This window comes from Bos indicus x Bos taurus, chromosome 16 (assembly GCF_003369695.1).
Source record: "Bos indicus x Bos taurus breed Angus x Brahman F1 hybrid chromosome 16, Bos_hybrid_MaternalHap_v2.0, whole genome shotgun sequence".
NCBI lineage: Eukaryota > Metazoa > Chordata > Mammalia > Artiodactyla > Bovidae > Bos > Bos indicus x Bos taurus.
This window is the reverse complement of record NC_040091.1, coordinates 2,690,121-2,705,069: the sequence shown is the minus strand read 5'-3', so window position 1 is coordinate 2,705,069 and position 14,949 is coordinate 2,690,121. Positions and strand designations below refer to the sequence as shown.

Genomic DNA, 14,949 nt, shown 5'->3' with positions numbered 1-14,949 from the left:
AGTTATTTAGCCACCTGCAAGTTGCATTTCTCTAAAAAGAAATGGTGCTGACTCTTGTCATCACCTGTTAGATTGAGGAAGTGGAATGGAAACTGCTACTCTGGACCTAACTGTTACAGTAGGGAAGAATTAGTTGGCAAGTCCAAAATACTTGCAGTGGGAGAAAAGGACCATGAACTTTTAGAGTTCCTGATACCAGGATTTTTAAAGAGGAAGGCGTGCAGCAATTCAGGGAATAGGTGTTATTCCATGTCATCAGACTGGGAGGAGGAAGTCTCTAAAGGCCCAGAAAGCAAAACGGCAGTTTGGAGAAAGGATTATAACTAGAAAAAAGACAGGAGGCCCCTGCAGGAACTGGTGTGCTCACACTGAAAGCAGTCTAAAGTCAGATTCTCAAAAAGAGAAGGGTGTGTTGCTGAAAGTGAGTGTGTGAGGGTGGCACCAGCTTTATTTATTTTTAAGTTATTGGCATATAGTTGCTTGGCACCACTTTTAAGAAGCATGCCAGGAGGGACTTCCTGGTGATCCAGTGGTTAAGACTTAACCTTCCAGTGCAGGGGTTACAGGTTCAATCCCTGGTCAGGGAGCTGAGATTCCACACGCCTCTCACCCGAAAACCAAGCAGGAACAATGGTCCACATCAAAAAAAGAAAGAATTGTAGGTAATAATTTAGAAAAAAGTTTCAGGAAAGCTAATGTGATCAAAGGCCAATACTGTAGAAATGAGGCGGCTTCATTATGTGGAGTGTGAAGGCAAGGAGGATGGCGGGCAGCGGGGCAAATGACGTGGTCACTGGACATTGCGAAGGAAAGTCCTTCATAGGGAGAGTTTAGGTAGGTCACTTAGCTCACTCCTCTCGGTTGAATTATTTTCCTTGGGCTTGAAGGAACTTGCATGTGGAATAGTGTTGAGGATCTTTGTGTCTTGGGGAGAGAAAAGACATGCAGAAATAAAGGAGATGGGCAAAATTTTGACTTTTAGTAAAGGACAGGTGAGTTTTGTAAATCATAGACTAGTAACCTTGAGGTCAAATCTGGGCAAGTTTATAGACTTTAGTGCACTTACAGTTAAGTACGGTTGCTTGGCCAGGTTCCAGTTTTGCCAGTTTTTCACTGTCAGTTTGGGAAATGACTTTTAATCTAAGTGTGAAATGGATTACAATAGTGCTCACTTAACAGTGAATGGAGAGGACTGACTGAGATAGCGCACAGAAAATCTCAGTACAGAGTTTGACACACAAGCATTTAGTAAGGGTAGCTGCTCATGATAAATGCACGTTTGAGCACTTGAAAGCAATAATAAGCCAGCATGAGTTCAAGTCTAGAAACTCATTAAATTTCTTTATGCATTTCAAATTAACAGATACAATAAATATTTATCACAACAGTGCAAACAATGCAAGTGTTTAGTTGCTAAAGCATGTCTGCCTCTGCGACCCCATGGACTGTAGCCCACCAGGCTCCTCTGTCCATGGAATTCTGCAGGCCAGAATACTAGAAGGGCTTGCCATTTCCTTCTCTGGGGCATCTTGCCAGCCCAGGGATCAAACGCACGTGTCCTGCATTTGCAGGCAGACTCTTTAACACTTACCCGCCTGGGAGGCCTATTCTACACATCAGGAGGTGACAGAGCTAATGACTTTTAATGCACTCATGTTAGATACACACTCATGGTATAAAATTATAACTGTAAGTGCTTATTTATTTGCTTATGTCTTTATTTGCCATGGCATGCGGGATCTTCATTCCCGACCAGGGATTGAGCTTGTGTCCTCTGCGTGAAGTGTGGAGTCCTAACTGCTGAGCCACCAGAGAATTCACTATAAATGTTTATTTTTTTGAAGTGATCTTTTTTCCCCCTGCCTCCTTTCTTTGTTGATAATCCCATGTATCTCCTTCTGTATTTTTCTCTCTGCGTATTCATATGTGTGTATATACACATGTTAACAAAAAAATGAGATTGGGTTATATATACTTTGTGTCTTTTTTCACTTAAGTAGCACAAATAAAAATTTTCAAGAGAATTAGTGTAATTTATCCATCTTTGCCTGGGAAGTCCCATGGACCGAGGAGCCTGGCGGGTCACAAAAGAGTTGGACACGACTTAGTGACGACACGGCAACAGTCCGTGTTTGCGTACCGCGGTTCGTTCATTCCACTAATAATAACAGGCGTTTACCTTGTTTCCAGTTGGCGGCAGGAGTTGGTTTTTTGGGGGGTTTTTTTGCAATCAAGAGCAATACTTTAAAAACCCTTGTCCTTATGTACATTGTTGTGTTTAGGTTTCCACTTGTAGGATTATTAAGATGAGGGATATTTTTGCTTCTAATAGATGCTGTCAGATTCCTTTTCCAAACTGCTATAACAATTCCCATTTTTATAGACAGTGACTGAAAATATTCCTTTATTCACATTTCGCCCCCAGCAAGTGCGCTGTCTGAATTTTCCTGTCTGATGGATGAGAGTGGCATCTCATTTTTCATTTGATTTACATTTCTCTGTATTTGATGTTTTCCTTTGTTTAGAGGCCATCTTATTTCTTCTTGTTTATTCATATTCTTTAGCCTTTCTTTTTGATTGTTTTTCCTTATTGTTGTATAGACTTGCTTTATAGTATAGATACCAACTCTCATCCGTCATCTGCATTGCCAGTTTTTGTAAGTCTTTTGTTTATGGGAACTTGTGCCATGCAAAATGTTCCAGTTTTTATATAATCAGATGTATTTCTCTCTTTCTTTTGGTTTTCTAATTTTGTTAAGGTCTTCCCCACCCTATATTATACATGGAATCTCTCAAATTTTTTTCTAAGATTTTTGACTTTAAAAATCACTAATTTACCTGAAATTTATTTTTATATGTGATATGAGAGAGGAATCGGAGCTATTTTTTCTTTCAGATGGATAGTTGTCCATCCATATAAAATAAATTCTCTGCTAAATTGAAATGTCATTTTTATCATATATCAGCAGCCTTGTAGTTCATTTAGAATTGCTTCTACATTTGTCTTTAATCCATCTGGAATTGCATAAAATTTATTAGTTTTTGGAGAAAGCCATTAAGCTTTTCTATCCCAGAATGCGTTGTAGATTGCCTTTTCACTTATTCATATTTTACAGTCTTAACTAAGATTTTATAGTTTTCTTCTCTATACTTGGCATGTCTTATTACATTTTCCCTTAAATATTGATGTTTGTAACTACTGTGAATGGAATTTTCCCCTTCATTTTCATTTCTGGATATTAATAGCCAATGTAGAGAAAAGCTATTAATGTTTGAATGTTTTCCTGATATAAAACCACCTTACCTTATTTTCTTACTAATTTGGTAGTGGTTTTTTAAATTAACATTTCTTCTGTTTTCTAGATATTGATACCAGAAAAGAGAAATAGTGTTATTTCCTATATTAATGTTTAAACCAATTGTTTCATTTTCTTATTCCATTGGCTATTATTAGAAAGAGCTATTGAGTTTTAGCAAATTTTTTTTCAGTATCCACTCATAGGATTGTATGACTTAAACATTCTTGACCAGGGATATACATTGGAACGCATTGTCCTTTGGAACGAGTTCGGAGTGGGCTTGTTCCTCCCCTCCCCGCTCCCCTTGCTGTATGCCTTCTTATATGCCTTCTTATATGGTAGAATAATAAACTTTAGATTTTTTGTGTTTAGAATTTGATTATAGTTATTTACGTTGCTAGAAACTACTTTTCTGTAGAATTTATAGATGATTCATAAACCTTGTACCATTTATGTTCTTAAGTGAAAGAGACTTGTTTTCTTTTTCACCCATCTGTATCAGGTTTTGTTATTAGTTGTGTTGGTTTTATAAGACACTATATTTTTTCTGCTTAGAAATAGCTTGAGTAACATTATAATTATTCGTGCCTTGAGATTTAGGAGGAATAAACCATTAAAAAAACCATATGGCTCATAAAACCATATGGGCCTGCTGTCCTTTTTTTAATATTAAACATTAAAACATTTTTATTTTAATGACAGGTCTTTAACAACATTTAGGTGTGTTCTTTCCTCTTTGATCCAGTCAAGAATTTTTCTTCTGTAATCAGTTTTGGAAATACGTCTTTTGTTGTAAGAGTCATTCATGTTTTTTGAATTATCAAGTGTATTGTGAAGTTAAATCCAACTAGGGTTTATTTCTCCTTGGCAGCTGTATTTGGGGATCTTTTTTCCTCCACTCCATGGTCTTTAAAACCAAGCCCAGGAATCTAATTGTAACAGAATGTTAAATGTTAGATGGTGGGAGATGGAGGATGTAAAAACGGCCTTAAACCTCTGGGGGAAGTGGTTTTGTGCTACCATAACCCTATATCACTTTCTCTTTGTGTTCCTTTAGATTCCTTGTTATCGTCCTATTAACTAGGATGACCTTCAAAAAGGCTTCCCAGGTGGTAGTAAAGATAATAAAGAACTTGCCTGCCAATGCAGTTTTATCCCTGGGCTGGGAAGATCCCCTGGAGAAGGATCCAGTCTTCTTGCCTGGAGAATCCCATGGATGAGAGAGCATTGTGGGCTGCGGTCCATAGGGTTGCAGAGAGTTGGAAGTGACTGAAGTGACTTAGTGCACAGCACACAGACCTTCAAAAAAAGGGGGAAAAACCCATCCAGTGCATAAAACAAAAGTACAAAATCAGGAGTAGTCTGTGTTGAAGCATAATCATACATTAAAGTGGCCCAAGGATTCTGGATTCCCTCAGAATCTTTTTTGTTGTTGTTTTTGACCATGCTGCATGGCTTTCAGGATGTCAGTTCCCGGACCAGGGGATGGAACCTATGCCCCCTGCAGTGGAAGCGCTGGGTCAGAATCACTGGGGCCCCAAGCGAAGTCCTTTCAGAATCTTAAATATGGCTTTCCTTTCTCTGAACACAGCAAGTCATGCTCTGCTCCTTCCTGAGGACTTTGTAGTTTAAGATTGTGTTTTTTTTGTTTTGTTTTTAATTTTTAAATGAATATTCCTTTTTTCTCTTAATCATGTGAATATAGATCTCTATTATTGCTTTGGAAAGATATATAGGATATTTTGTTCATCAGTTCAGTTCAGTCGCTCAGTTGTGTCAGACTCTTTGCAACTCCATGAGCTGCAGCATGCCAGGCCTCCCTATCCATCACCAGCTCCCGGAGCTTGTTCAAATTCATGTACATCGAGTCGGTTTTGCCATCCAACCATCTCATCCTCTGTCGTCCCCTTCTCCTCCTGCCCTCAGTCTTTCCCAGCATCAAGATCTTTTCCAGTGAGTCACCTCTTAGCATCAGGTGACCAAAGTATTGGAGTTTCAGCTTCAACATCAGACCTTCCAATGAACACCCAGGACTGATCTCCTTTAAGATGGACTGGTTGGATCTCCTTGCAGTCCAAGTGACTCTCAAGAGTCTTCTCCAACACCACAATTCAAAAGCATCAATTCTTCAGTGCTCAGCTTTCTTCGTAGTCCAACTCTCACATCCGTACATGACCACTGGAAAAACCATAGCCTTGACTAGACGGACCTTTGTCTGCAAAGTAATGTCTCTGCTTTTGAATGTGCTGTCTAGGTTGGTCATAACTTTCCTTCCAAGGAGTAAGCGTCTTTGAATTTCATGGCTGCAGTCACCATCTGCAGTGATTTTGGAGCCCAAAAAATAACTCTGTCACTGTTTCCCCTGTTTCCCCATCTATTTGCCATGAAGTGATGGGACCAGATGCCATGATCTTCATTTTCTGAATGTTGAACTTTAAGCCAACTTTTTCACTCTCCTCTTTCACTTTCATCAAGAGGCTCTTTAGTTCCTCTTCACTTTCTGCCATAAGGGTGGTGTCATCTGTGTATCTGAGGTTATTGATATTTCTCCCGGCAATCTTGATTCCAGCTTGTGCTTCTTCCAGCCCAGCGTTTCTCATGATGTACTCTGCATATAAGTTAAATAAGTAGGGTGACAATATACAGCCTTGACATACTCCTTTTTCTATTTGGAACCAGTCTGTTGTTCCATGTCTAGTTCTAACTGTTGCTTCCTGACCTGTATACAGGTTTTTCAAGAGGCAGGTCAGGTGATCTGGTATTCCCTTCTCTTTGAGAATTTTCCATGGTTTATTGTGATCCATGCAGTCAAAGGCTTTGGCATAGTCAATAAAGCAGAAACAGATCTTTTTCTGGAACTCTCCTGCTTTTTCAATGATCCAGTGGATGTTGGCAATTTGCTCTCTGGTTCCTCTGCCTTTTCTAAAACCAGCTTGAACATCTGGAAGTTCATGGTTCACATATTGCTGAGACCTGGGTTGGAGAATTTTGAGCATTACTAGCGTGTGAGATGAGTGCAATTGTGCTGTAGTTTGAGCATTCTTTGGCATTGCCTTTCTTTGGGATTGGAATGAAAACTGACTTTTTCCAGTCCTGTGGCCACTGCTGAGTTTTCCAAATTTGCTGGCATGTTGAGTGCAGCACTTTCACAGCATCATCTTTTAGGATTTGAAATAGCTCAACTGGAATTCCATCACCTCCACTAGCTTTGTTCGTAGTGATGCTTCCTAAAGCCCACTTAACTTCACATTCCAGGATGTCTGGCTCTAGGTGAGTGATCACACCATCGTGATTATCTGGGTCGTGAAGATCTTTTTTGTACAGTTCTGTGTATCCTTGCCACTTCTTAATATCTTCTGCTTCTGTCAGGTCCATACCATTTCTGTCCTTTATCGAGCCCACCTTTGCATGAAATGTTCCCTTGGTATCTCTAGTCTTTCCCATTCTATTGTTTTCCTCTATTTCTTTGCATTGATCGCTGAGGAGGGCTTCCTTATCTCTCTTTGCTATTCTTTGGAACTCTGCATTCAAATTGGTATATCTTTCCTTTTCTCCTTTGCTTTTCACTTCTCTTCTTTTCACAGCTATTTGTAAGACCTCTCAAGACAGCCATTTTGCTTTTTTGCATTTCTTTTTCCTGGGGTTGGCCTTGATCCCTGTCTCCTATACAATGTCATGAACCTCTGTCCATAGTTCATCAGGCACTCTGTCTGTCAGATCTAGTCCCTTAAATCTATTTTTCACTTCCACTGTATAATCATAAGGGATTTGATTTAGGTCAAACCTGAATGGGTTAGTGGTTTTCCCCACTTTCTTCAATTTAAGTCTGAATTTGGCAATAAGGGGTTCATGATCTGAGCCACAGTCAGCTCCTGGTCTTCTTTTTGCTGAATGTATAGAGCTTCTCCATCTTTGGCTGCAAAGAATATTATCAGTCTGATTTCAGTGTTGGCCATCTGGTGATGTCCATGTGTCGAGTCTTCTCTTGTTCATACTGCATATTAATACAATACGTATGTTATGTGTGTTAGGTTGGTACCTAAATGTAATTGCGATTTCAGACCATGAATTTTAAATCATTAAAACTAGGCTCAAATACATCTTTATTAATCAAAATAGGAACCATTGCAATCACACAGTTTTGCCAATGAGAAAGAAGTAAGTTTGTTTATTCCTGTAGCGTAAAAACCCACGCGTTAGTGTTTGATGGACTCTTGGGAAGCTGTTTCTGCCTCCTGCTGGTTGTGGAAGTGTTTTCCCTGCAAAACGTTGAGATACTTGAAGAGGTGGTAGTGGGTTGGTGGGAGGTAAGATGAATATGACTGTTGAGGCAAAGCTCTGTAGCCCAGTTCATTCAGCGTTTGAAGCGTTGGTTGTGTGATGTGCGATCAGGCGTTGTCACGGAGAAGAATTGGGCCCTTTGTGTTGACCAGTGCCAGCTGCAGGTTTGGAGTTTTTGGTGCATCTCGTGGATTTGCTGAGCGTACTTCTCAGATGTAATGGTTTCACCAGGATTCAGAAAGCCGTAGTGGATCAGATGGGCAGGAGACAACCAAACAGTGACCATGACCTTTTTTAGGTGCAGGTTGGCTTTGGGAAGTGCTTTGGAGCTTCTTCTCAGTCCAGTCACTGCACTAAGCTGATCATTGCCCATTGTCCTATGAAATCCACTTTTTATCGCACATCACACTTCGAGAAATGGTTTGTTGTTGTGTAGAGTAAGAGAAGACAGTTCAAAACAATTGTTTTTTATTTGCAGTCCTCTTATGAGGCTGCAAAAAGCTTGTCAAGCTGTTTTATCTTTCCTATTCGCTTCAAATGCTGGACAACTGTCATTGTCAAGCTGTTTAGCAAACTTCAGCTTCGATGATCCTCTAAATTGGTGCTTGTCAGCTTCCGATGGCCTGCCACTGTGCTCCTCTTCTTCAAGGCTCTCATCTTCCTTTGCAAAACTTCTTGAACCACCGCTGGCATTGTATGTCCACTGGTAGTTCCTGGGCCAAATGGACTGTTGATGTTATGAGTTGTCTTTACTGCTTTATGAACTTGAATGAGAAAATTGCTAGAATTTACTTTTTGTCTAGCATCATTTCCCAGGTTTAAAAAAATATAAAATAAACAGCAGGTAATAAGTCATTAGCAACAAACAAAACAAATGTGCATTAATATGATGTATAACATAACCATATTTAAGAATGTATTCCAGTATCGAATGCAAAGTTCAGCAATTCTAAACTGCAGTTACTTTTGCACCAACCTAATAGTATTTTATTTAGGAAACAAACCTTAAATATGTTAATGTTTCTATAAGCATAGAGAGTGGGAGTGAAAGTTGCTCAGTCGTGTCCAACTCTTTGTGACCCCATGGACTATACAGTCCATGGAATTCTCCAGGCCAGAGTACTGGAGTGGGTACCCGTTCCCTTCTCCAGGGGATCTTCCCAACCCAGAGATCAAACCCAGGTCTCCCTCATTGCAGGAGGATTCTTTACCAGCTGAGCCACAAGGGAAGCCCAAGAATACTGGAGTGGGTAGCCTATCCCTTCTCCAGCCGATCTTCCTGACCCAGGAATTGAATTGGGGGGTTGCAGGGAGGAAACCATCATTTTTTAATTACACATATTTTAGTACTTATATGTATTACTTAAGTAATTTTTAAAAAGTTCTTTCAAAAAAGCCTATCTTGATCTGGTTTCAGCTTTTCATTTCATTGTTGTCTTTAATATTTGAATGCAATCACACTAAAGTTTGGTACACGTTAGATAAATCAAAATGATGGCCTTTCTTGGCGGGGGGCAGTTGTTCAGCTTTGTACTCGTCTTTTAGTTTTCTTAATTTTAAGGCCTGATTTGTTTTGACTAGTTTTAATGTTTTCACTGTTTAGATTTCTATTAATTTTTATAAAGGATAAAATGTAATAAAATTTATTTTCAGATATTTAAAAATCAGCTTTTTGAAAAAATTGAAGTACAGTTGATTTACAACTTTAGTTAGTTTCAGGTATACGACATAGTGATTCAATATTTTTATAGATTATTCTCCATTTAAAGTTATTATGAAGTATTGGTTGTTTTCCCCTGCTGTACAATATCTCCTTAGAGTTTATTTATGCATAATAGTTTGTACCTCTCTCCCTGTCCTCTGTCCCTCTCTCCACCTGTAACAAATGGCAGCATTTTATTCTTTTTTATGACTGAGAAATATATTATTTCTTATATAAATATACATGTATATACATACACACACATACATATACATGTGCACACTTCCCATAGCTTCTTTACACATTCATCTGTTGATGGGCACTTAGGTTGCTTCTGTTATCTTGGCTATTGTAAATAATGCTGCTATGAACATTAGGTTGCATGAATCTTTTTGAGTTAGTGTTTTCATTAATTGCTGGATCATATGGTCAAAAACTAAAAATAGTAGTCTTATTTTTTTAAATGGAATCTTACTTGGATATCCTAAATGTAAACAGCTTTCTTGGAGCTGTAGTTCTGAGAGTATAGTTTAAGTATCACTGTAATAAAATATTTAGGTAGTAACATAAGTAAATATTGATAAAGTTGTTGCTGCATTAAACAAACTTCTGACAAGCAGGCAGTATCACCATACTGTAGCTCAGATGTTTATTCAGTTCAGTCCAGTCGCTCAGTCGCGTCCGGCTCTTTGCGACCCCATGGACTGCAGCACGCCAGGCCTCCCTGTCCATCACCAACTCCCAGAGTTTACTCAGACTTAAGTCCATTGAGTCTGTGATGCCACCCAACCATCCTCTGTTGTCCCCTTCTCCTCGCACCTTCAATCTTTCCCAGCATCAGGGTCTTTTCAAATGAGTCAGTTCTTCGCATCAGGTGTCCAAAGTATTGGAGTTTCAGCTTCAGCATCAGTCCTTCCAATGAATATTCAAGGTTGATTTCCTTTAGGATTGACTGGTTTGATCTCATTTCAGTCCAAGGGACTCTGAAGAGTCTTCTCCAACAAGCACAGTGCAAAAGCATCAGTTCTTTGACGCTCAGCTTTCTTTATAGTGCCACTCTCACATCCATTCATGACTACTGGAAAAACCATAGCAAATGTAATTTTGGCATTTACACATTAGTAATAAACATTTTTAAGAGAAAATTTACACTAATGTGTAAATGCCAAATTTAATATAGGAAAGAAGACATTCAGAGATGTGTGTATCAAAATGTTATTTGCTGAGGAAATTAATATAGAGAATTATGTGTTTAACCAACTACCAAATTGTGTTATAGCCTAAGTGCTATTGTTTGGACTGGAGATGAATCCTGTTGGTTGACTGCTGTTAGTGAAGGGTTTAAGAGAGTAGTTGGGATTTAAGATAACTTGACTGATTTGAGCTTTTAAAGTTTGTTATGTAAAAGTAACTGTAAAACACACCACTACATGTTTACATTAAAAACATTTTAATGAAAAATAACTATTTGCAAAAGAAAAAATATTCAGTGAGAAGAGAGGTATTGTTTTGCATTTTTACAAACCTGTTTAATGTTTGCCCAAATAGAAGTTGGCTGGATTCTGTATTCACAGTGTTTCACAGCTTGAATAGCATCAGTAGAACTTATTTGTAAACTTAAGAGATAATGAGAGTAAAGTCAAGTGCCATGTTGGTATGATAATGAAAGTCAGTGTGACCTCATGGAGTCCCTGCACAAGCCCCAGTTCCCACCCGCACTTTGCAGGCCACTCTGTACACAGTGCGCTGGAGGATTCTTGGTATGTTGCACATGTTCCATCAACTCTCTTTCTTTGTTTTGTTGCAGAGTCCTTTGGGCAGAATTATCCAGAGGTAAGAGTGTAATATTGTGATTTTAGAAACATGATAACTCGCTAGCTTTTATGTTTGAGTAGAGTGAAAACTACATTTTCATCTTTTTTTCTTTGATAATAGAAGCATTAAGTGTGATGATCTTTTGCTATAAAAATAACTAAAATTTAATTTTGAACCGGGTGGAAAGTAGACAGTCCATATTGGTTGGAAATCTCAATGTTGTAAATCTTATAGTTCATTTCCCTTTAAATTTAAAAAGACTTTGATTAAAGCATTTTTCACAAATCATACTATCACCTGTATGAAAATGTGTTTTTTTGTGTATTTTTATAGTTTTGATTAGTGTTTTTACATAATAATATGTATACTGTAAGTGTGCTTTACTTTTTAAAATGTAGAAATATTTTGTAATACTTGGAGCGTTTACATGGCTTGATATTAATATAAATTTATTTGATTTTCCTAGGGGTTTTGTTTTATTAATAGATTATCTTTCTTGGAATAAATTTCAAGAACTATGATTACTTGATCAATAAGATGACTCTTAGTGAATCCTGGTTTATTTTGCCTAATTGCCTTGTTGAGAATTTGTATAAAGTCGCAGTAGTAATATAAAGGATTGGTCACATCTGTTTGTAAAAATTCTCTTTTAGTTTTTATAAATATTTCTCTATTTTGGTTAGTTTAATAAAAGAACACACATAGATTATTTTGGTGTGTATCATAGTTTAAATTCAAAAGAAGTATCATAGATGTTAGAGAAACTTTAAAGAAATGATTTGGATCTCTGGGTATTACTGTCTGTTTCTCACCTTCATTTCAATTTTTAGGAAGCTGATGGAACTTTGGATTGTATCAGCATGGCCCTGACTTGCACCTTTAACAGGTGGGGCACGCTGCTTGCAGTCGGCTGCAATGACGGTCGAATCGTCATCTGGGATTTCTTGACGAGAGGCATTGCTAAAATAATTAGTGCACACATTCATCCTGTCTGTTCTTTATGGTAAGGCGTTTTAAAGTTTAATGTATTAAATATGAATTAAATTGGGATGAATTGTAACTGTATAATTGCCAGTCTAACTAGATAAATTTTAGTATTTAAAGTTCTGAGTCTTTGGCCATTAGTAACATAATTTCTCATAGCTTGTAGAAAGGTTGGCTCATGCTGATGTTGAACACTTGTGGGGAGAAATTCATTGCAATATGGATCAGTGTCAGGCTGTCTGAGAATCCCGCAGTACTGAAATGAGACATTTGCAGATTGCAGCAGATTGCAGGTCTTATTTGTGATACTGACCTTTTCATTAGAATAAAGAAATCTTGGTTAGGAGGGAAGCTTGAAAGTTCAGGTGTCCAGCCTTGTCCTGTTCCTAAATTACAGCAGTTGTAGTGATCACAAACATGCCTGTTCCTTCATTGAATTGTAGTTATTAAGGCTTTTTATCAAAAATATTGACCTGAAATCTGATATTAAATAAATTCCCTTTGATTTTATTCTTACTCTCAGGGACTGTTTCTTTCCGAACATTTTATTTTGGGGCAACACTTCTTTTAAATGAGCTTGGGATCAAAAACCCCTTATCCGGTCTAGATTTATTAAGCTAACATACTTCCTTTGGCCTAAATATAAGCAGCTGTGGTATTATAAAGCACTTGTTTGCGAGGAGGCCTGAATCCCAGTCTAGGATTGGCCACTAATGAACCAGCAGCTTTGGCCAGAACTTTTCTCTAAAATGTAAAATGAGAGAACTGGCCTATATAATTTCTTAGGCCCTTTCTAGTTCTTTTGCATTTTATTTCTTTTTTATTATTATGCTTTTGCAATAAAGATTTAAGTAGATACATACATTTTTATCAGCTTTATTAAGATATGTATAGTTCACATGTTGTAACATCCACCCAACTAAAGTGCACATTTCACTTTTTTATATTTTCAGAGTTGTGCAGCTATCATCACAATCTAATTTTAGAAGTGCTGCCACTTAAATTATTCATATTTTTATTATAAAATAATAATATTTAGAAAATTAAAGAAAATACAAATGCAATAAAAAGGAGAAAGACTATCTTCCATAGTCTTACCACATAGATATAACTACTATAAATATTTTGATTTGTTACTATATATTTTTTAAAAGCAAAGTTTGTGTGCCGTGTTTTATATTTTGCTTTTTTCCTCATTAACACCAGACATTTTCCTGCTTGTGTAGCCTTTAAAAGCTTTTTTTAATGGCTATGTATCTTCTGGTAGATAAACCATAATTTGCTTGATTATTTTTTGTTTCTCTGCTATGTAGTGTTTAGTCAGTCTCTTTGCACATAAAAGTTTTTCTCTCATACAATCATTTCTTCAGCAAACATTGAACATGAATTATGTGCCAGATATTGTTTTAAGCATTTAGGGTAAAAGTTAGGGTTTGGGGGAGACAAAAACAAGTACTAAAGGTTTGTAGGTCCTACATAAGAACTACATTTGAAATTTAGTGGAGGCAAAGGAGGAAATGATGAATTGTATTGGAGAAGAATAGCGGTCAGAAAAAGTTTCAAAGATAGGGTGATTTCTAACCTCAGACTTGTAAGATGAGTGGGTGTTTCCCACTTGTATCCCAGGCAGCTCTGCAGAGACAAAAGCAGGTCAGCTTGGTACAAGCATGGGAACAGGAGGAACCGCAGCGGTTCAGATTCGCTGGACTGTGCTGTGGACGATGTGGTAGGGCAGCAGCCGAGGTAAACCGCGCTCCGAGGAGCACGGTAGGTGCTGCCCTGTACACTGAAGTCTCATCCGGGTGGTACCGTGCGGCCGTTAAAGCTCTGTGGGAAGAAAGGTGACACGCTCGCCTTTCGTTTTAGAAGGCCTCTAGAGCAGCGTGTGGGAAAGAGGACGGCAAATGAGGACAGGAGTGCAGAGGTCTGGGTTAGAGAGGGTGAGGACGGATGCGATAGGAGGGCAGCTGGATGGTGCAGATGTGAGAGACGGTGGAAATTAGAGGGCATAGGCGTTGATGAGGTAAGGGGTGTGAGTGAAGTAGAGAAGTCGCGATGACGGCCCTTAGGTCTCCCACTTGGATGAAGATGTTAATGTAAGATCTGAGGGAGATGCAGTGAATCGCAGTGTGTGTCTCCTGTGCGTTGTTGCACGCAGCTGTTTTGTGAGTATCTGCCCTGGCATATGGTAAGGGTGTGCACACGGGACCTTGGCTGCCACTTTACTGCCGTGTTCCCAGCTTCTAGCATTATACCTGGTGTACAGTAGACACGTGCGCACTTGTTTGGTGAGTGGGGTATCTTAATGAAGAGTTTTTGTCACAGAACTTGATTATTAAGAACTTTAAAACATGCAAACAATATATGAGTATATAGAGTAGAAAATGAGAGCCCCTTGTCTACTCTTTGAGGTATCCCCAGGCAAGAATACTGGAGTGGGTCGCCATGCTCTCCTTCAGGGCATCTTCCCAACCCAGGAATTGAACCCAGGTTTCCCGCATTGCAGGCAGATTCTTTGCCATCTGAGCCACCAGGGAAGCCCAAATTAGAGAATGAAATATATCTTTTATCTGTAAGATCTATCTGTATCTCTCACATATATAAAAATATACATACACAAGTAAATGTGTATTTTTTAAAAATGGAAACATTGTTTTATAGCTTCGTCTTCCACTTAATATATGGGAGATGTTTTTCTGTATTGATATATATGTGTGTGTGTACATAGGTATAGTATTACTTGGTATGTGTGCATCGTAACTGTTCCTGATTTTTGTTAAATATATTTATACGTGAGAGTTAAGGTCAGTAATTACACACATTTTGCATTTTTCTTTGATCCAGCCTCACTTAGAGTATGACTTTATA

General features: G+C 38.3%; 1 protein-coding gene across 4 annotated transcripts in view; it reads left to right on the top strand.

Annotated features, from left to right (window-relative positions):
* RBBP5 (RB binding protein 5, histone lysine methyltransferase complex subunit) overlaps positions 1-14,949 on the top strand; it is a 40,303-nt gene that overhangs the window by 4,428 nt on the left and 20,926 nt on the right. For all 4 annotated transcript variants that reach the window (XM_027564266.1, XM_027564268.1, XM_027564269.1 and 1 more), the window contains exons 2-3: positions 11,090-11,115; positions 11,928-12,100. In XM_027564266.1, coding sequence (XP_027420067.1) covers positions 11,090-11,115; positions 11,928-12,100 — 199 coding nt within the window. The remainder of the gene's footprint in view (positions 1-11,089; positions 11,116-11,927; positions 12,101-14,949) is intronic.